General features: G+C 47.1%; 1 protein-coding gene across 3 annotated transcripts in view; it reads left to right on the forward strand.

Moving 5' to 3' along the window:
- Nucleotides 1-22,534, forward strand: part of LSP1 (lymphocyte specific protein 1) — an 84,406-nt gene that overhangs the window by 29,434 nt on the left and 32,438 nt on the right. For all 3 annotated transcript variants that reach the window (XM_006278839.4, XM_059722583.1, XM_014602248.3), the window contains exon 2: nucleotides 17,064-17,216. In XM_006278839.4, the coding sequence (XP_006278901.1) occupies nucleotides 17,064-17,216 (153 nt within the window). The remainder of the gene's footprint in view (nucleotides 1-17,063; nucleotides 17,217-22,534) is intronic.

Here is a 22,534-nt window from a genome sequence, read left to right on the forward strand (position 1 = left end):
GCCCTCCCCGCAGAGAAAGCCAGAGCAGCAGGAGGTGCTGGGCTGCACTGTCCTCCAGAGCCACCTTGGGGAGAAGTGGGCAGGGCTTTGGCCAATTTGCAGAGAACCTTGGTTTGGCCACCACTGGTCTAGGTACTCACTTGACAGGGAAGGGAGGAGAACTTGTAGTGCGGAAGTGGGATAGATGAAAGCAGGTGTCAGTTGGACTGAAAAGGGAGCTAGGAAGAAGGAGGGGAAGCAGTCTGAGGCAGCAGAGCTACTGCAGTGGGCAGGAGACAAGTGAAGGGGTACAGCTGCTTGGGCAGGCGCCCAGAGAAAGATCAGCTGTTGCTGTGGGAGGCTCAGATTCCTTTCCAGGGAGGAGTCACAGGAAGGAGGCATTGCAGCCGAGTGCCATTGACTGAGGGTAACTACAGTCATTCGCAAGGGTTAAAGTAGCTGCCTTTTTGCCTTGCCTCACTTTCCCACCACAAGCCTGAAGATCCACAGTGGTGTTCAGTACACTTCTGGTTCCTCTCTGGCTGTATCATTTGCCCCTACCCTTGTTCCCCATTTACACTATAACTCTCTGTTGCCACTTGTTTAGGGCATAGCTGGCTGGCAACTTAACAAGTTCAGTGAGGCAGAGGAATGAGCATGCAGCAGTGGGAATGAATGGCCATATGCCGTTTGTTGGGGCGGGGGGAGTGAGATCAGCTTTCCACCAGGTCTCAGAGGGGCTTGCAGGACACCAGCAGGCCTGGCATGCTGGGCTGATGATGGATTGCATAGCCCATCCAGGGAGTTGTCCCAGCTCTATTGCCACTTAAGTGCTGTATTGTAAACAGACAGCGCTGCTGTGTTCAGAGCCATGTGTCAATATTAGGACTGCAATCCTCATTGTTCAGGTGGGAGGGCTGGATGTTGTCTGGGAAGCCGATAGCCCTTCCTGTCTACCATTGTCTGGGTGTGCAATGCATATGTCTCTCTCATTGCCTGTCCCTGGATAGGAAGCTGTGAAAACAAGAAGGGGTGGCAGTCTGCAACGCAATCCAGCTCTGGAGCTAATGCGCTCAGATATGTGTTCTAGCACTGAGCTGTCTCTTGGCCTGGAGCAAAACCTGGTCTTATGGTAACTGGGCATCATTTCAGGCTGAGGAAATTAGTCCACCTCCTCCTTAACTCTGAATAAGAGTGGGAAGAAAGGCAGAGCTAATATAGAAAATCTGCCCCGCAGAATTGTCTGTCTGTGTACCTACCTACCTATCAACCTACCTGCCTTGCCTACCTTACTGCTCTTGTACAACACCTTTTATCCAAGGACCTCATAAAAGCTCCTGGCATCTGTGAATGAGTTAATCCTGGCAATACCACTGGGAGGCAGGTAAGTATAATTCATTCCCATTTCACCCATGGAGGCACAGACCAATTAAGCCACTTGGCAAAGCTCACCCAGTGAGCCAGCAGCTGAGCCAGAAATTAGATCCCACAGCCTTGACTGCCATGAAGCTTTCTTGTTCCCCAGGACAGATAAATACAAATCTGTTTGTAGTGTGCCGATAAATGGATTTGGAGCACGAAGTCAGATGCTCACAAGCAGAGTTGTCCTGGTCTGTGGCCTGTGTCTCACACCTACCTCCTCAGAGGCTTGCATGCTGTGTGCTGTGTATGCTCATCCTCAGCTTTGCAAGGCAGCCACCCCCTTCTCTGGAGCTTCTCCATGTGCATAAGGTCCCCACGTCCCACTCTTCCAGTCCACCTGTTCCCCTGAAGTGTGGTGACTAATCCTCCTTTCTCCAGAGCAAGAATGCGAGCTGTCCCCCCTGAATACCTTATGGATTCATTCCCAGAATTTACTTGTGCTGTGGATGGTTATATCAGAAGCTCCACAGCTGCCCTGTCTAGCATTAACTATAATGTTACTCTTCCATAAAGAGAGGTGCTTCCTACAGAGTGGGAGCAGGAAAAATGGTGATAGATAGGGTTGGGAGCAGAAAGTAGAGCAACAGATCAAGCAAGAAGCATGCGGCAAGGAGAAGAAAAGAGCAACCAACAGGGCAAGGGAACAGAAAGCAAAACAACTGAGCAGGCAAGGGAAGGGGATCAGAGTGGCACTTGGAGAGGATGCGGGGTTTACCTGGTGGTATACCTGCCAGGAAGGTTGGCCCCCACCGGTTTAGACTGTACATGCTCTAGAGCTGTCACTGTCTCATGTAGTATGTGTACAGTACCAGGAGATGCCGACTGTGGCTGCATGACTGTGATACAAATCATAAATAATAGTAACATGGAAAGAAAACCTTACATCACACAGAGATCTGAGATGCACATTCTCATGCCTGCTCTGCATTCCCCTCTTCCATGCTTCAGTCTGTGCTGTAGGTGGCAAGTTTTCAGGGAATTAGATAGCACTGGGTATTGGAAAACGAGTGAGTTCTGAACTCCGGCCCAGTGACTGAAATCTCATATCCCCGTTCCTCTGTGCTATAAAAAGCAACAGGCCTGATTTTGATCTCTGACACCAGTTTTAAACCGGTGTAACAATGTCATTAACTGCTGTATGGTCAATCAGGCTCTGTATACCATGAGCAAACCAAGGCAAAATCATAGAAATCATGGTGGGGAGGACATAGGGGCAAGTCCCATCCCACCCTCCACCCACCCAAAATTAATTCTCTTTGTTTTGTGAAGTAGTCAGAACCATCCTGACAAGCTCTTACCTCAGAAATGTCTTTTCTAGTCTATAAGGTGGAAATCTATCCTGCCTTCTACAAGTCTTTCCTAGCAAAAGGTAAGAATCATCTTAATTCTCTGTCTCTCGTTCTCTAACAAGTGAAACCAATACCACACCATTTCTAAAAAGTTCTGAATTCTAGGACATTTGATCTAAAAGGACGTAAGATCCAACGCTTTTCCAAAGGGCCTGGACTTCAGGACATAAATGGTAACAAATGGGTTTTCCTTCTAGTGCCTGCTGAACATAAGGAAATGCATAGGGACCAAAAGAGTTTGTGATCTAGAACAAGTCTATGCAAATATCTGTGCTCTCTAACCCACGCTAATGATCCTATTACACCACAGTGCTAATCAAGCTCTGTATCCTAGCAGCTATGAAGTGCAGAGAGGCTTCATAAACCACAATGCCTACAGCATTAACCCAAGTCTATCTGCTAGAATCCATATGTTACTATGGTTCTGCAATATCATGGTATTATTTGTTTCATCTCTAAAATCTCATTAGGTTCTTGAAAAGCAAGTTTTTTTTGTGATATCTTTTATGGACCAACTAAATAATTGGAAGAACTGCTGGATATGCTGCTGGGCACCACGTGTTCTTCTTTAGGGCTTGGACCTATACAGTTGGTCCATGATATCACAAAAAATCCTTGCCTCTTAGGGTGCCTGTATGCACCAAGGGTTTTAATCCTCATTTGAATTAAATAAGTTTATAAAATTTAAACTTGTTTATTTTGGAACGTCGCATCTGTGTTTATACACATTAGGTGTTCAAATGAATTAATCCTTAGAGCATCGCATCTGTTTTCAAATGAATTAAGCCAGGTCCCTGGCTCATGCTGCAGGAGAGTGGGACAGTCCAGCACTGCCCCCCCGGCCAGGACCTCCCACACACCCTGCGCCCATGTCCTGCCACGCAGCTGTGCAAGCAGGGAGCCGGTAAACCACACAAGAAAAAAAAAAGTGGAAGCAATTCAAAAGCAAAAGCAATTCCAAGGGGTGAACTACAAAAAAGTTGCAGTGCCATGTGGTGGACAAAAAAGCTCATTGGATGTCTTTAAGTGCCTTGTATGCAACAAATCCATGGACGCGATGCTTTAATTCCCGGTGAGCCAAACTAAACTATGTCAGAGGAGTTTTAATTTAATGCACAAGAAAGACTTTCAAAGCATTGGGAAATCCCACTCGTGCAAACAGACAGGCAATTGCAGCGCATGAAAGGGCAAAAATCGTAGCATGTACATGAGCCCTTAGACATTTCCTGGACCATCACAGCTACAACACAGCTCCAACTCTGTTACCTTAGGTTTCCAGAAATCGGACGTCTTTTTCCCCAATGTTGCTTACACTGGGTGTATGTTAAAGTCATGTGCTGCAGTGAAAGGTACATTCTTATCAGCTGCTATTGCTCCAGGGCCACTGAGTCAAGAAACCAATGTCAGCCTTCTACTCAGGGCAGTGACCACAGGTTTAAAGTCCCTCTTTGAGATAAGAAACCTGAGACTGTTGCCAGTAGAATGATTTTGGAATAGTATCACAGGTAGAGCGGCCCTGCTGGCAGCATTTGCATCAGACTATCAAGCTATGTCTAAAGAGCACTCAGGAAAGTACCTGCAAAACATAAAAGGTGTCTGCTATTGGGAGTGATTTTTAAAATGTTCTTGCTTGCTGCCTTCCAGGCTGAGCTAGGTGGATACAGCCAAAGCGTAGAGTACCGTAATATTCATGAGCATCTCCCGCCGGGAGGGAAATCCAATCCAGATTGCTAAATGCTCCCTATCTGTTTTGGGGTTTTTGCACAGATGTTGTCTGAATTGATGTGCAATTCCAGTGCCCTGCAGAGCAAGTTCTGAGTTTAAAAGATCACCGTAGTGAGCTACATTCTCTTGTGTCTGAGCCACTCCCACTGGCTTCAGAAAGCAGAATGTGGCCTAACGCATCAGGAAGAAACACTGGAGTCTCTCCATGGTTAATTCTGAAGAGAGCTTTCCCATCAAAGCCCCATGCTGGAGAGAGAGACAGACAGAGGGAGGGAGAGAGAAATCTAAACTGATCAGCAGGGCTGGGGGCTTTCCCCAAGGGCTGCTCCTGCCAGTCATTGTCAGCACTCTGAAATATGTCTCGTTTTGCCTCAGATGTTTAAGGAACATGCAAATTACCAGCTCTTGGTTTCAACTGCCCATCATACCATGCACTGACAGGTCATCTTCTCAGAAGAATGGAATGAAACATAGCCTTGGCAAATCATTTAAAAAAAAATCAATGCAGGGTTCAATGGTATTCATATACATAGCAGAATAATTTCTGCTGCTGCCAGAAATACTAGATGAAGTTCACTGGCCTGTGGTACACAGGTCAGTTGTGATTCTCATAGTAATCTGCTCTGGCCTGAAAACCTAGGAACCCAAAGGCAATAATCTTCCCTGGACTTCCCCCCCACCACCCCTTCTTTGTTGTGGCTTGTACTATGATATCAGGGATAGCAACCCCATGGCTGCCATCTGTCCTGCCAAGTGGGAGACTTTTAACCAACCCAGGCTTTCAGGCCCTATCTCCCTTTTGTAGATATAGATGACTCTCCAGATATTAATGGGTTCATCCTAACAGAACCAATTGTATTAATCATTACCTTACCATATTACTAGACAACAGCATGTAGAGAATAGGCTGCGTGTCACAACCCAGAGTTGTGAAAAGGAGAAAGGGTTTGCACCCAAGTTTCTCAGTAGCTGCCCAATGATGGGAGTGAAAGATGGTTTGATAAAAGCACAGTGCAGTGGCTAGCATATCTCTAGGCTGAGCCAACAGAGAGATGGTGTCTGTGGGGCTTGGACCCTCACAGAGCTTAGAATTAACAGCTTCAGGAGAGTGCTGTGTTTGTAGGCACTGGTGCAATGCTGTTAATACTTCCTTTCTCCCACTCTTTGACTGTCTTGTTCATTTATAATATAAGCTCTTTGGGGAATAAAATGAATAGACAGTGCCTGGCACAGTGGAGTTCCACACTCTGCTGCTAGTAGTAGTATTATAATGTAACAATGATGCTCACAATTGGTTTTGTTGGGATGAGCATGTGACTACCTGGATAGTCATCTGTATCTACAAAATAGAGCTTGAAATCAAGCCAGACACTTTTCTTCTGAGACCTTATTTCGTTAGGTTTCAGATTGATGTATCCCAGACTTGGTGTCTATGAACCAGCTGAACTTCTCACTTCTGAGAAGAACTGAGATGCGCTATGGAGCCCAGAAAAGAAGGATCATTTAAAAAAATGAAGGCAGTTTGTTAAGTTGTGTATAGTTTGGTTCACTTCCTATTCAGGAAGGTTTGAGCTATATCTTGTTTTCACTTGCTTGGCTTACCTGAACATACACTTCATTGTCCTTTGCTTTCTTTGTAAGCAAGTAATGAGCTCCACAGATTTCCCAACACCAAATGTCTGCAAGGACTGGAATAATTCAAGGGGTATGTGTGTGTGGAGCTCAGCCTTACCCTGTGGTCTGAATCCTGTAGACAAAGAATGATTTCTAGGAGGGGTGGGGGAGCATGACTAAGAGAGGCATGGCAGTGAAGCACTGTATGGGAAAACAGGCATGGCAGTGAAGCAGTGTACAAGATACTATAGGAAGAAGCACAGACATCATTTCCCACTCTGTGTTCTTCTAGTCTAAACTTTGTAGCATAAACTCCCAACTGAGGTCTGCAGCAGCTGAGGAGTGAAACCAATGCACACGGGCAGCATCTTTATCTGTCCTTGAACAGGGAACTGATGCTTTTGAACTGGGGGGAGGGACAACCTTTTTGGTAGGCATGCTACAAATTAGCCCCATACCCTTCCTCCTCGAGGCCACCCCCTTCTTCTTCCCCTGCCAGATTGGCTGCTCTGCTTTCTGTCCCGTGTCTTGTGCTCCTACCCAATCTCTTCTGCTTCCTGTCTGATTTGCTGCTCTGTTTTCTGCCCCCTGCCCTACCTGCCCCTGTTTTGCCTGTTCCATCCTGGGTCTGCTATGTGCCATACATAGGGGCTGCCTGTACCAGTTGTGGCACATGTGTCACAGGTTGACCACCCCTGCTTTAGAGCTAGGATAAGATTTCCTCCACTGAGGACTAGGTTGCAAGACAAACCTTCTGGAAGCACAGACTGAAAGGCACCCTCTTCCTGACCTGCACTGGGGCTGAATCATGTTGTTCTTCCCAGGGAAATCCTGGGCTAGAATGAATTAATTGGGAAGGGGAAGATCTCATGTACAGGTCTATGGGATGTTTTCTTCCCTCCCTACTCTTTCTCTCCCTTCCCTTTCACCAGAAACAGATGACTGAGCAATGGGTGGATCCTGAGGAAGTCACAGGGTAGCCAGGTCCGTCTCTAACAGCTTTGTTCAGGCGTCTACCTCCATGGTATTTTTTCAGAGGTGTTCAGTATTGGTTTAGCTCTATTCCCATTGAAGTCAGCGGGACTTTTACTACTGAGGTCAATGGAGCAGAATGCTTTGGACAACATCAGTGATAGTGCAAAGCTGTTCAAATGAGGAGTTCCTGCTGTTACTGGCAGTCCATGCTCCCAAAGCCCCCTCCATTGCCTCCCACCTATCCTGGTCCTTGTACATGCTGGGAGAATGACCTACATGCAGTAGGACCATGATGACACCTTCCTGGCACTTGCAGCCAGGGCTAGCTCAGGAGACAGGAATACCAAATTCACGTGTACAGCAGTATTGGGGTCTGGCAGAGCTCCTTGAAGTCTAGGCCCTCCTGGGAGGTTTTTCATTTTCCTTTCTGGAATTAGCTTTAGTGCTGAGGGTTGGTTTTGTGCCAGCAAAACTTCCTCTTAGCTGTGAACCATGCGAAAGGCTCCCAGAGTCTGGTGGATTTGCTTTAAACATAGCAGAAGCCTTGCCAGAAATTCTCCTGCCTGGCCACTATCACTTCCTTGATTGAGTGTGAGGAATATGTCAAGAGGAAGATGACCTTGCTTGAAACCCTAGTTTGCTGGGTGTGGGCATTAACAGCACTGACGCCTCAGAAGAGCAGAATTAGAGCATTAATGTGCATGCCTTTCTCCATCAGTGGGAGATAAAAGCAGGGAGTGGATGAAAATGAAACTTCAGCTCTAAGCAGACCCTAAAAGCTGGGGAAATCAAGATCAGACATCAAGCATGGCATTTGGCCCAACTCAGACCTTGAGGTCTGAGCACCACTGGATTTTGGCAGAGTACGAACCTTGAGCCTCTCTCTAGGTTTTAGCATTTTTCAGCATTGTAGGAAGAGAGAGTTCCTTTTGCAAAGGTACTGCAGTCAAAAATGCAAGGGAATAACATGCTTATGCTACATGACAGAGGTTAGTACCTTGGTTTAGTATCTTGCTCACTGGACCACACCATCTCTTCTGCTTCAGGATTTGCTCATTCAAATATGATTTTTAGCATTGCTTGCATGGTTTGCTTTTTGACCCCCATCATGCAGATCTGCTTGCTGGCTGTCCTGAGAGGCAATAGGATGCTTTTGCTGGATGGGAACATACATCAACAATTCCATTCAGCTTTGGGAAAAAGAGAGTTAATGCTGATATGAACTCATAGTTGGGGAGTGTTACTGCAGCCCACAAGAACCCCAAACTCTCTGTAAATGGCAATATGTGGTAGCTGGCGCATGATGATCATAGGAAGGGACAAGATCATCCCTTGAAGAGTGTATGTGCTGCAGAATAGCTCTGTAACCACCAGACCCCTGTGGGCTGCAGCGAAGGCTTTAGTCAGACTACTTGGAATGACTGCAATCCCTCCTCCAATCACTCCCTTCTTCGGTCCTTCTCTCTCTCAGCTTATTAGCTCCACGCACAGGAATCTATCATGTAACAACGCAGGCTCAGCTTTCTGTTCTCTTATCCACCCCACAGAAAGCATGTGAGGAAGAAAATGGAGCGGGGAGGAAGGAGCCAGAGAATAGGGTGTGGTGGTGAAATCTTGGATTCTGCTCTGCACTGAAGTCCATGTTCTCCCCTTGTCCTTCTATGAGAGAGCTCTGGGCAGGCAAAGGGAGGGAGGTGGACTGCAGGTCAGATGGGGTAAACAGTTGTTGTAGCTGTAACAACTTTTTTTTTTTGGCCCCAGTTCCCTAGGGAAGAGCACATCCAGTGGAGCTTTTAGGGAAGAATGGGGAAAGGACCAGGCTCTGTCCCAGTCAGATACAACATAGCCATTCCTTGGCCATGGAGTATCTGGTCCATTCTAATATGCTTAACCATGCCTTTTGATGGGACGGTGTCTGGGGTCCACTCACACTCGCTTCAGTCCCCTGCGAGGCAGCTCACAGTATAAGGAAGTTTAAAATCAGACCCACTGCATGAGCGTGGCTGCCCAGATTTCCCCTTTCTTCCACTTCCTTTGCCTTTTTACAGGCACCATGAACTCACCGTCCTGTGCTCAGGGTATATTCACAGCTGTCTCTGCAGCAAAAGGTTAGGGTGTAACAAAAGTTAGGAGTTCAGAGCATAAGGGCAGACTGAGAAACATAAGGGCTGGAGCAGGGGAGGGGAGGGTGTGCAACGGAAGAGATTTTACACTGCCCCGTGACAGACTGCTTTTAAAGCAAACAGGCCCTCTGCGGTGGGGGTTTCATAGGAAATGAATATCAAATGGGCTCTAACATCAGTGCAGTTTCTAGACCTATTGCATATTCACTGTAGTGTACATTAGTACCAGAGCAGTTCCCATCCCCTCGTGCTTGCAAACTATAGATAGGGGAGAGGTGAAAACCGTGGACAATTTGGTTCCTCAAGAGCATTAACTCACCCATGAAACAAATGTGGGTTTAGTTCCTTGTGCATAATACTCTGCTTCTTCCAAAAGCTCCTGGATAGGATGACAATAGCAGTACGTGGTGAGTGCAGTCAGTCTGGAGTTACATGGGTAGAGATAGAGCCTCCTTCTGTAGTATGCGGGTCTACTCTGCACCACCAACTACAGCTGGGTGTAAATTTTCCAGCACACAGTACATTTGCTGGAAAACACACCTGTGAAGTGACCAAACCAATTCGCCAAATCTCACGTGTTTGATCTGGAAACAGGGAATGAAATTTTGGAAAAGCACAAACTTTTTGTTTTATTGTTTTCAGAATGAAACACTGTAACTTTCTATGAGCCTAACTTTTGGTTTTGAAATGGTGAGTGGGTTTCAAGGTTGACCTAAATCAGGGCTTTTCAACCTTTTAGGATCAGTGTACCTCTGGCAGCCAGATGCGGAGCAGTGCACCAACAGCAGCCGGACACGGAGCGGGGGGGAGGAGGGGGTGGCACATGGTCGAACACGGAGCAGGGGTGGCGGTGTGCGGCTGAATGCAGAGCAGCAGCTGTTGCGTGTAAGCTTTACCCACTCTCCTGTGTTCAGCCAGGTGGGTGGCACCTGCACGGCAGCATGGGACGGTGTGTGGCAGCGCTCCATCCCTGCCTGCACATACCCCCTAGGGCCTTCTCGCGTACCCCCGGTTGACAACCCCTGACCTAAATGTTCAAATAAATAAAGCTATAAATGATGACATCACCCCAAAACTGAAATAAAACATTTAATTTTGGGTCAGACAAAATATTTTAGATGATCCAAAATGAATATTTATTGTTTGAATTTTACTGTGAAAAATCAAATGTTTTCCTTTGCGTCAACCCAAAATGATTTTGGGGGGGATTTTTTTGTTTGCCTGCCAAAAAAAATCCATTACTCCCACGGCTCTACTGCCAGCCCTCTGAATTGCTTAAGCACTGAAATTCATCCAGGCCGTTCCAAAGTTTTGGTAAAAAGTGTACACTTTAGAGGTTCTGTTTGTGACATCCAGGGGAAACCACTGACTGGGGGTCATCTGGGTCTGTCCTCTGTGGCCCTTATTCCCAAGGGAAGCATGACCGAGGCCTTCAGTGTGCTGGCATTTCCCTACTGCTGGAAGAACTTCTGAGGCAATGGTGCAGTGCAATAGAAAGTTTCCATCTGCATATTTATGGCAAGGAGTCTACAGGGGCGTTTGGCAAACTGTGATTCAGTTTAGTCGCTGTAGAGTCCTGTTTCCTGGGTTACAGGGCAAGCTTGCATAGTATCTTTTCATTGAACAGAGAAGTCGTATCAAACAGAGAAGTCATTTTAGCTTGTTTTCCCCGAAACAGTTGCTCTTGGTGTTACTGTCCTCTGCTCACATTCCACACAGCCGGTTCAGAAGATGTAGTGACAGAATAGCGAGCCAGTGAAGTCATGGAGAGAGAATTAGTCACATCCAACTGGGAAACGGAGAAGGCTACGAATCAAAGTTACTTGGCAATGGAGCAGACTGTCACACCGTTCCTACTGCAGCCCTTCTGAGATCCCCTAGAGTCCCGTTGTAATTCTTCCCAACTGGAGTCCCCTTGGCAGTGCCAGGGGAACTATAAAAATCCTACTTGCTTTGGCACAAATGTGGTCCTTCCTCCTTACGACTGGGTCAGTCCAGGGCAGATGGGGTTAAGAGCCTTTCTGAATCAGAGACTCTTTCAAGTGCTGTCACAAAAAGGGGGAGAGGTCATAGTGGCGTTTAATGAATGACTTCATTTATATATTGAAGGAAAAAAAACAACAATACGGTGGCTTCCTGCCAGGAGCAGAGACAACTGTTTCTATGGGAACTGTGGAGAAAACAGTAAATATGAGTGTGAAATGAATAAAGAAGGGATTTTGCAGGTCCTGTGTTACTGGTAGCTTCATGCTCTTTGTTCCTGCTTGCAGCAAGGTGGGGTGGAGGGAACCGGATGGGTGAAGGCGGGTGCAATTTAATTTATCTAATTTCATTTAAAAAAAACAAAACGGGTACTTTAAGAGCTGGGGTGTGACATGCAGGGGATGCCCCATCTCATGGGACAAGGAGAAATGAGGTTTGATGCATGCACTGTAACATTGTGACAGGCAACACTACTCTCTGTGCACGTTCAGTTCTCCTTGGCAGCTCCTTGGAGGCTTTTGACATGTGTTTTGTATGCTTTAGTAGTGCAGAGGGGTGCCAGTGGATTTTGAATGGAGGTGAGTTTAGACACATTGTTGGCTAGGCTGAGAACATACAGAAAAAAAGGTTAGAAAACAAGCCAGTCAAAGAAACACAAAATAATCCGGCCAAGATTTTCAAAGGCAACCATTGCTTTTGGGTGCTCAGCTGGAAACATGGCAATGGGGGCACTTGTCTGTGGAAAACACTGTGCAATAATTTACGCTGAGGCCGTGCGTTTAGGTAGCTAAGGCACCAGATGGTAAGTAAAAAGATTTTATTCCCTGTATTATACTCTACCAGTCACTTGTATAACCTTGGACAAACACAGTTTGCCTCAGTTTCCTTTCCTCACCCTGTCTCTGCCTTTTTGGTTTAGACTGTAAGCTCTTTTTGGGGTAGGGAGAAACTCTGACAGTGGGACTGTCTAAATGCATATTGCACCGTGCTTGTTAAAATTAGAGCTTGTTGGAAAAAACTTCAGGGAACCATTTTCATTTGGAAAATGCAGTTCAATCTAATGGAAATATTGAATGAAACTGAGCCAATGTTGCCAATATTTCATTTGGGGGAGGGGGACAGGAAAAATGTTTCCAATACTGTAATATCCTGTTTTGACCTTTCACAATGGAACATTTTGAGGGGTTTTTTAAATTTTGAAATGGTTTTTAATTTCCAAATATATATAGATTTTGCATTTTGTTGCTTAATGTAGACGGGTGTGTGTGTGTATACATGCATCCTTTGGCATCCATCGAAACTCAAAAACTTATTACAAAAGGATACGTGTGTGTGTGTATGTGTGTGCACTAACAGAATACAAAATAAAAAGGCAAAGCTGACATGAAACATTTCAGTTGATTTTGCTAAAAGAAAAATGAGGGTGGTTGGTTTTTTTTCTCCAGAATTTTCTTTTTTGGAAACATTTTCAACTATTGGAGTTTTATACTGGATCAGAATGAAAATATAATTTGATATCTCAAAATCCTGTGTAAAATCAACTTACATCTTTGCACAATCCTAGATAAAATAATCTAAGTCCTTCTGTGAACACTTACTTTGATTGAGGGACTTATTTCAGTTTAGCAGACACCTATTCTTTATTGATTTTCAGAGGTGTAACTGGTCAGTTTTGTTCTCTGGGCAGTTTTGCACCCTCCCACACCTGCACCCTGAACCTTTTACCTTTTTTGCTGTGGCCAGGGCGGGGGGGGGGGGGGGGCAAAACAGCAGCGGCACATGGTGCGGGAGCTGCTACTGGAGGTTCATTGTGGCTGGGGGAGATGTCACGTCTTTTTTGGTGCCTACATGCATGTCCAGCAGCCAAAAAACTCACCAGTTTTTGGCAGCAGAAAAAGATGGCATCCCTCTCAGCAGCAGCAAAACTTTGGCTGCTTCTTTTGCACTGCACACCCTTTGAATGGAGGTGAGTTTTTCACTGTCTCTTCTCTACACTCCCCAGTGTTGCAGCTGGAATTGCTGCATGGGGATGGAGGGGAGGATGGGCATCTCCCTAGCACTTCCCCCCACCCCCCACATACACCCTAGGCAGTGCCTGGGGCTCATGCCCCATTTGCCCACCCATCCTTACACTACTGTTGATTTGACTAAACTGAAATGGGTCTGGTGTGAACCATTTTTCCCATCCTGTCTTTTGAACTAGTTTAGTGAACTTAGCTTCAAATGGCATCTTCAGTTAGACAGGTACCAGGGTATGTAGCTACCAGCCCCATGTGAGTGTAGAGTACCTAGCCAAGTGGGCTCTCGGGCATGACAAAAATCCTGCATCTCTTTGCTAAAAAATCAACACTTTGCTGAAGACAATTTGCAAAAGTATCTCCAGGGGGAGCTTTCTCCTTGCTCCTTCTAGTTCTGCTTTCAGTATGGAGCCCTTGCTAGCTTGGCGGGTTAGACTAAATGGGAGTCATCTTTGGCAGGAGTGGCCCTGGGTCAATGTTGCAATGAAGCAAAAATTTTGGAGAGCCCGCTGGGTTAGATGACTCAGGTCTTGCTCAATTACAGTTGTAATCTAGAGCCCTCTGGAAGCAGCAATCTTGCTGGCAAAGGCTGAGCTGAGGCCACACTTGTTGGGCCACTGAGACATAGTCTACTTTCATAGCTTGTTCCTCTCGCACAGTGTTCAGCCTGGTGCTGAAGCCACGTGGAGGGGAGGAGCAGATGCCGTGCTAGAATTCATGTTATCACCAGTGTAGGAATGTTGCAGTGGCTTATCGTTTCCTCTGGGATCTGAGCAGTCGTTCTGCTGACAGAGGGTTTATTATCTGGTGGTTGAGACATTGTGGGAGAAGCCAGGCCAGGATTTTCTTCTATGCATGGGAGGAAGGAAACAGTGCAGAGCAGAGCTAGAGACCCGCTGAGCGATAGTGTCTGGTACCCTTCTACGACATTCCCTGCACCATTGTAGCAAGAGAGCAGCCTGGCACCAGCAGTCTGATTAAAAGGGAACAGCGTGGTTCGTTACGAAAACACGTCAAGGTTTCCTCCACACACAGCCTCTTTCTGGGTGATGTTGGGATCTACGACCTTGGAGCTGGGTTTCTCACAGCACCAGTCAACCACTCAGTGCCAGGGCCTGGCCTTTCTCAGAGTTAGTCTGTGTTTAGACGTAATAGCTTACATTTTTTCAGAGTTAGTATTGCCAGAAGGTGTAGAGCTAATGGCACTGAGGACTGACATCCTGTCTTGGGCCTGGGCCTAGGGTGGAATCTGGAATTCAGCAGACCGTGAAGGACTCCTCTACCAAGCCTCTGGGCTATGCCCAGGAAGGGCACAATGAAGCACATTCTTCCCACTCACTCCTGTTCCCCATATGCCAAATCCCGCAGATGAGGCAAAGAGCCCACTTAAAGTAACCCCCATCAGACATCAGTAAGCGCTCTTGAGAGAGAGGGCCTAAGAGCTGTGGTAGTTGCATGGATCAGGGATATGCTAAGGTGGCTGCATTGCCTCATTTGAGAGATCTGCAGCGCTCAAAGAAGCAGTGAATGGGGGTGGAGAGTCTGTGCCTCATGGTGATAATCCTGGTCACAATGAGGTGTTGGCATAGGAAAGCAATAAAGTCCCTTTAAAGTGCTTCAGTGCAATTCTGAACTGGGGCTTTTATCCACTGAATGGCTACACAGCAGCTGTCAGCCATGCTGTTCTGCCAATGCACTTTAAAGCTAGGGACAGACATTCAAAAAGCTTGAGCCTGAATTGATTCAATCTTTGCAGGTTAGTCTAACGTGCCTAGGTTGAACCAGTTTGCAACTGTACAGACATTCCCTCTGAACTGAGGAAATGCAGGCACATGCCTGCAGTGGTTCAGGTTAGAAGCTGGGGGGTGCTAGAGCAGCCCTCCCTTTATTTCTATACTGCTGAACTGGGGGGGAATGGCCAGGATTATCCCAGCAGGATAATCTGATTAAGGAGGGGTGTAAATCCCTACCCTGCCTGCACCATCCCAGGCTTTTCCCTGCTCACTGCTCAATGGATGAGAGTGTTACCAGCTCCTAGCCCCCAGCTAGTACTCTGAGGCAAAATGGGGAGGGGGGGCGTGCAGTGCATGCATCTGTTGATGATACTGAGCTTTTCAATCTCCCTCTCCCTGCTTCTTCATACTGTCTGCAAACCTAACAGGTGAGGGAGCCATCAGGGAGCTGATAACACAGCATTTGTCAGCCCATCAACAAAACAAAAGCCTCTCTCATTAGTTCAAGCTCTTCTTAAACAGCTTTTTCCAAGGAAGGAAGGAGGGGACATTACCAGCTGACCTGTTGATTAGCTCCAAAAAGCCTTAAGTGGACACTGTTCTGTCTGCCTGCCCCAGTGAAATTGGAGACACACAGACACCTCTTAGCATTAGCTAGCATACCGCATGCCTAGGGTCTGTGGGGCTGGGGTCTGTGCTATGGGAGATAGGAGGGGAGAGGATCCCTGCTTGTCCAGTAAGCAGCAAGGTGGGGAGGGGGGGGGAGGGTAGGCGGAAGCCAGGCAGACCCTGCTGTACCTGCAGTCTCTGCTGAGCTCAGACCATGGAGCAGAGGGGAGGGGTCATCCTTGCTGTGGAGCAGAGAGCCCCTCCCAGCCCAGAGAGCATGCTGGGATGCTGGGGGAGTCTGGTTTATCTTAAACCAGAAAGGGGTCTGGGACACACATTGCATTAACCAGTTTGACCCAAATCAGTTGAGTCTGATACTACATTCAACCAGGTTTATCTCAAACCAGTTTCAGCCATTTTAAAAACTGGTTTATGTGTACTGAACTTCTGCTCTGTTACAGGTTTAAACCGGTTTTTGATCACTTAAACCAGTTTATGTGTAATGTTTGTCCCTAGCCTAACTGGCCTAGGAAAGAGAAGCCAGTTCAGTTTCCCAAACCAGCCAATGCTACAACCTGTGGCTGAGGCTGCCAAAAAAGGGCATTGTTTGCCAAGATTTCAGCATGATGTGAAACTAGGCACCCCTGAGATAGCAATCACTGAATACCTTTTGCAAAGGTCTCAGGACAGATGCCCTGTTCTGGGTCACTGGCAGAGTAGACTGGGTGGCACAGAGGACAGTGGTCAGATCAACAAAGCAGGACACTTGTCAGCTGTAGCAGAGATGTTTGTAAGGTAGGGGGTGATGCCTTCCAGGCAGGGGCGATGCGTAGGGGATGCACTGGGTGGTCGCTGACCCCTGGTTCCTCCCACCATCACTGCTGAACAGTGCCGGTGGCATCTGTGGGAGCTCCTGCTGACTGCTGCTGCGCTCCCGCTGCCACACTCCTGCCACCGCCATGCCCTCCCAGCCGCTGGTGGCATGTGTTGTTCATGCTTCCAGGTGCTGCAAGAAGGATTTCCCTGGAGCTTGGGGTTTCCCTTTACAGAAGTGCCCCTTTCTAGGAAACGGCAGTAAATGCTACTGGGCTTAAAATGGGAATAGTTGGCAGTGGGAGTCCTGTTTAATGCTTCAGCAAACCACTGGGAAATGGGGTTGTCCTGGAAAGAATGAGACATGGGGTCATTTGAGGACTATCTGCAAAGCTGTTCCATAGGTGGTGTCACCCAACCCCTGTGGAGGGATCTGGTCCCATCATCCTGGGTCTCATTCTGTAGGCTTGACTCTGCACAAGCACATACTAGTTTTCATTGTGCAGCATTTCTACAAGTTGCTCCACTGGCTTCTATGGAAGCTGCTTGTTTGGATATGTGCTCCTGGGTATAAGCATAGTTTGCAGAAAGCTTTCTCATCTCACACTCTGCAGTGTTATGTATCAACCTGAGCATTCAGGATGTTTTCCCTTCATTCCCATGTGTGTCCATGGAAGTGGGTGGACTGCCTAAAGAGCGCGTTTTCCTTCTGTTTTGCAGGATGACGACACAGTGGAGTGTGGAGGATGAGGAGGAAGCAGCAAGGGAGCGACGCCGAAGGGAACGGGAAAAACAGCTCCGGTCCCAGGCAGAGGAGACCTTGAACAACACCAGCTCTTGCTCAGAGAATGAAGTGCCCTCACAAGAAAACCAGTAAGAAGAGCTTGAGTATAATTCATTGTATCAACATGCTCCATCCTATTGCTTGGGCAACCTACGCCGATGCAGCTGTTTAGTTCTGTCACCCAATAGCGATGACTTAGCCACATACAGTGGCTGTTATGTTTTCTAACCACTGGTTACTATGATTTGATTAATGGATAACCTAAATCTTGTCTAGAAGAGCTTGGGCTTTTAGTTGAGGAAGTGGAAGCTCATGCTGTAAAAGCCAGAAGTATTAAATTCACTCCCAGGCTAGGGCAGAAATTACACATAAACTGGTATAGGTGATTGGAAACCAGTTCAAATCTGCAACATAGCAGAAGTTCAGTGTGCATAAACTGCTTTCAAAATGGCTGAAACAGATTTAAGATAAACCTGGACGGATGTAGCATCCAACTTAACTGATTTAGGTTAATTGGTTTATTGAACTTTTGTCCCAGATCCCCTGCAGATTCAAGTGAACTCACAGGCCCCCAGCATCCCAGGATGGCTTTGCACCACCCCTGCAAGCTCCTCTTGCAGGATGGGCAGCCTAGCCTTGGTCCAAGCTGTCTGCTCCAGCCAAGCAGGGAGGCATGCTCTAGCGCCCCTGGCTTCTGCCCTGAGCCATTGCAGGCATGTGGCTGCATTTCCAGAATCAAAAGTGAATGTCTGTTCACTTATTGATTCAACCTACACAGTTTAGACTAACCTGTGAAGTTTGAAACAACTCAGCCTTGGGCTTTTTGACTGTCTGTACTTAGCCCCTGACACTGGCAACCCAGTCGGCATGGCAGTTTCACTTTTTTAGTTGATAAATTGGGGCAGTTCTGTAAATGTTGAGCTAGTTCAATGATTGTCAACCAGGGTGCTGTGGCACCCTGGGGTGCCTTGAGAGCCTTCCAAGGGTGCTGTGGGATGCCACACAGTGTTACCACTGTTATGTATGCCAGCATGATTCATAAAATAATCCCAGAAATGTTTAATAGAAATTCGTAGTGTTAGAAACATTTTGCCCTGCTGTGGTCCTCCTGAGGACTTTGCATCAGGAGTACCACCCTATTATTTTTCTCTGGTTCAAAAATGCATGAAAGCTAAGAGCTGGCATTTCTGAGGTGGGCCTTGAGTCTAAAAAAAAGGTTGAGAACCACTGAGCTAGTTCATAAGGCCTGTTTTGCAAGGCTGTTCAGCACATGATTAACTTTCAGCATGTAAATAGTTTCAGTGGACTGCTTGAAAGTTAAGCACTTGCCTATGTGTTTTGTAGAATCATGGTTCAGATCAGTAGGAAAAAATGAAGTTAGTAAAGAAAAGAGTTTGGGAAAATTGTGAACTCGAATGTTTTAACCAGCTCTATAAGGCCACAACCCTTCAAGCATAAATGCAGCTATTTAACTTTGCAACTGGGATGGTAATAAAGTTCAGAGCATAAATAAGATGTTGCCGGATGTGGTCCCACTTTCATAGAAAAGCAACAGATTCAACAATCCGTTATGGAAACATGGGGAAATGTTTTCATTTTTCTCAGGAGAAAACAGGATTTTTTTTCCCAAGAAGATTCAAGTTTTTGTTGTATTTTTGTTGTGAACAGTTTGACAATTCATGAAAAGAAGATAAGGCAGCGGTGGGGAGAGCAGGGCAGGAAACAGGGAAAAAAAAAAAGGAAAAAAAATAAACCAGGTGTTTTTTCTTGGGGGTTATTGTGAAAGCTTGTCTGATACTTTGTTATATATAATACAGTTTGTTGACAGCTTTTGGCAATTTAAAAATAAAACAATCAGGCTGGGATTTTTTTTTATCTGTTTAATGGAGGGAGACAGCCCTCTCATCTCTGATCCTGATGGGATTTTGTACCTTATCCTCATTTTTCATTAGTGTTGATAGATTTGCATTCCTTGCCCAGTCAAAATCATGGAGATTGATTTTACTGGGAGTTTTAAGTGTGCTAAAAATGGATTGTGCTGTGAAGCCAAAAATTTTCTGCCTGGGTGCCTAATGCTGGTATCTGGATAAATTTAAATGCCTAAATAAAAACTCCATATTTGCCAAAAGGTGATAAACACCCTACATTCCTTGCTGTGTTCATTAGGGTTTGCTGGTGTTGAGAATCTCTGAAAGTCAGGCCACTTATACTGAAGTTCACTAATGGGGATTAAAAGCCTAATTTTAGGCAGCCAAATCTGAAATTTCTGGTCTCAGTGACCAAGGACCATCTGAGAGCTTATGCTGAAGTAGGAGTCAGCAATAAGCAAAGTAAGTCAGAGTAGCAGCATATAAGTCATGGTTCTTCCCAGGTAGTCAGACCATGCAACTTCTCTCATCTGCTAAAGGTAATCTTTTAGCTCAAGTTGTAGAGGCCTTTTTTTATATATATATTCAGAGGTTCTGGGCTCAGTTCTCCATTCAGGGTTATTGTTTCAAAAGGAGATGGGGTACAGAGGTTTAGAGAGACTGCTGGAAAACTTCTAGGTGTCTTTTCTATAAGAATGGGCCAAAATCAAAACCTCTTATCTATACACCTAGAAACCCTGGGGACATTGGATAACAAAATCTGTTCTCCCCTCAGACAGGGATGGCCTGCTGGTCACCTTGGGCTCCTATACACATGTGCGGAGCCTCCTCCGACGCACTGGAAATCCAGCGCATTGGAGCAGATTCAAATAATTGAGTCTGCTGGAGCACGGAAATTGATGCGCTCCAGCAGCCTTCCACGTCACATGTGTCAGCCTCCCTGCACCTCTCTGTGCTGAAAAAATGGTGGCAAGGCTCTTTGAAATAAAACACGTTCTATGAGTTTTAGTTCAATGTGCCCTGCTGCCATTTTTTCAGCATGGGGATGCTGATACACATGATGCGCAGGCACTTTTAATTAGCACAGCCAGGGTTGGATTAACTTTTTAGTGGGCCCTAGGCAAACAAACTCATGGGCCCCTATTTAATACTGTACATTTATATTACATTTTTCACGCAATAATTATAATATGTAAAATAAGCACAACTGGGCCCCTTCTTCACTTAGGGCCCTAGGCATGTGCCTAGTTTGCCTATGAGTTAATTCAGCCTCGAGTGCAGCTTGCTAATTAAAACATCCAGTGCCATGTCCTGCAGCACATGTAAAAATGCCCCTTGACTTCTGGCCTGCATGGATGAACTTTATCCAGCCTCTTTGCTTTGCTGTACAATCATACTGCTAGCACTAAGCTGCTGTGCTGTGCCTTCTCTAGCTATACTTCCTTCTCTCCAGCCATTTCTTGACCCTTCTGCAGCTGCTGATGACCACCTGGGCTAGCTTGCTCAGCTAGGGTCAACATGCCATTAATCTTCCATAAGGCTTTGCTTTCTCCCATATAAACACCCCCCCCCCCCCAACTCCTTACAGTGACTCATTCTATTCATTGAACTGCTGTTTCTGTAAACAGGCCCTCATCATTTCCTTGGAGTGCAGGGCTTTGTGCAGGCAAAAAAGAAAATATGGGTTCTGGGTACTCTTCCAAACAGCTGCAATAGCTTCCCTGTAGATCTAGATGCTGGAGTGGTGCCAATCCATTTTTGTGCTGAGAGGCTGGAGTCCCCTATTCCTTGCTGTCACCTCATTTTATTTCTCCAACCCAACGATTTTTGGAATGGAGACCAGGCTGTGAAATCACAATTGCCCCCAAATCTGACCTTTAACCCATGTCCCAAGCACATCTTGGAAACATCAGAGATCTGTAGTTGGTATTCTTGAGCATCATAGAGGAGACAGGCAGCATTTGGAAGTTCCCTGTAGATACAGAGGTGGGCATCCTACCACCCATGGAGCCATTGGATCCAGGCCACAGAGAGCTTTTTACCCATGCTGCGGTTGGGTGGCAGGGAGAAGTGGCAGTGGAAGCTGGGTCATAGCTTGGACCTGAGCTGGGTCTTCTGCCCAAAAACATTGCTGGCTGCTGCTGTAGAAGCTTCCCCATGAAACAGAAATCTACCTCTGGGAAGCAGAACTGGCTGAGGGAGGATTTTCGTGACAGGGAGTGACTGCATTAGGCTGTGCTTGCAGAAGGGTCACTAGGGCTAGGGACAGACATTACACACAAGCTGGTTTCAGTGATCAGAAACTGGTTTAAACCTGTAACAGAACAGACATTCAGTGCACATAAACCAGTTTCAAAATGGCTGAAACTGGTTTGAGATAAACCTGGTTGAATGTAGTATCAGACTTAACTGATTTGGCCCAAACCAGTTTGTACAATGTCTGTCCCAGATCCCTTGGTTTAAATTAAACCAGAGTCCCCCAGCATCTCGGCATGCTCTCTGCTCCAGCCCAGAAAGGCTGGCCCCACCCCTCTATTCCCCAGCCAGAGCAGGGACAGGCAGGGGCAGGGGTCTGGCCAGGGAGGGGTTTAATTCCCCTCTCTCTATCCTATTGGCAGGGATCCAAGCCCGGTCTGCAGGGTGCTCCCCCCTTGCTGCTGCAGCGCCAGGCACCATGGCCCCTGAGGCAAAGGGGCACAGGGAGGAGAGTTAGTCTCCTTTCTACCTCCACTGGCAGCTGGGTCTGCCCTCCGTTGCCACTGTGCTCCCTGCCCCCCACCCCAGGGGCCCTGCCTGGAGCATGAGCTTCCTGCAGCGTGAGTCTCAGCGGGGGCCACTCTGTGGAGCACAGCAGTGCTGCGAGGGGCTTGCAGGGCTCTGGCCCACTCGGGACCCCAGTGCTGCTGTGCACAGCCTGCCGCAGCTCTGCCAGCCCCGTAGTACAGTGCCCCTGCTGGGAAGGGGCTCGCACTCCCCTACATTATGACATGGGCTGCTGCTCCCAACAAGGGCCCTGCCCCCTCCTGCTGTAGCGGCGGGGCAGGGGCATGGCCAGATGCTGGCTGTCAGGGCCCCTTGGGGTGGGGGGGCAGGGAAAAAGATTATTCCTTCTCCCTCTGTCATCCAGTGGAGGAGACAGCAGGGAGCCTATTCTGGGGCAGGGGGTGTGGTGGCAATGGCGGGCAGACCCAGCTGCCAGTGGAGGTAGAGGGGAGACTAACTCTCCTCCCTGCCCCCCTCTGCCTCAAGGGCCATGGTACCCCGCTGCTGCTGTTCCAGCTTCTTGAATGTCTGTCCCTAGCCTAGAGGACCTGTGCTATTTGGTACAACCTAGGATAGTGCTGTTCTTTGCAAGTCAGTCCTCTAGGAATAGGCACATATGCCTACCATCTCCAGTGCTCCCACAGTACAGCTGGCAACAGGCATTGGCAAGGCCATTCTCTCCTCCTTCCCATGGGATGCAACTGGTAGCCAGCAGGGAGCTCCTGAATAGCCATAGCGGAGGATGGATTAGGGCCACAGTGAGCACTCTTGGCCCA

The sequence above is a fragment of the Alligator mississippiensis genome, chromosome 2, assembly GCF_030867095.1.
Source record: "Alligator mississippiensis isolate rAllMis1 chromosome 2, rAllMis1, whole genome shotgun sequence".
NCBI lineage: Eukaryota > Metazoa > Chordata > Crocodylia > Alligatoridae > Alligator > Alligator mississippiensis.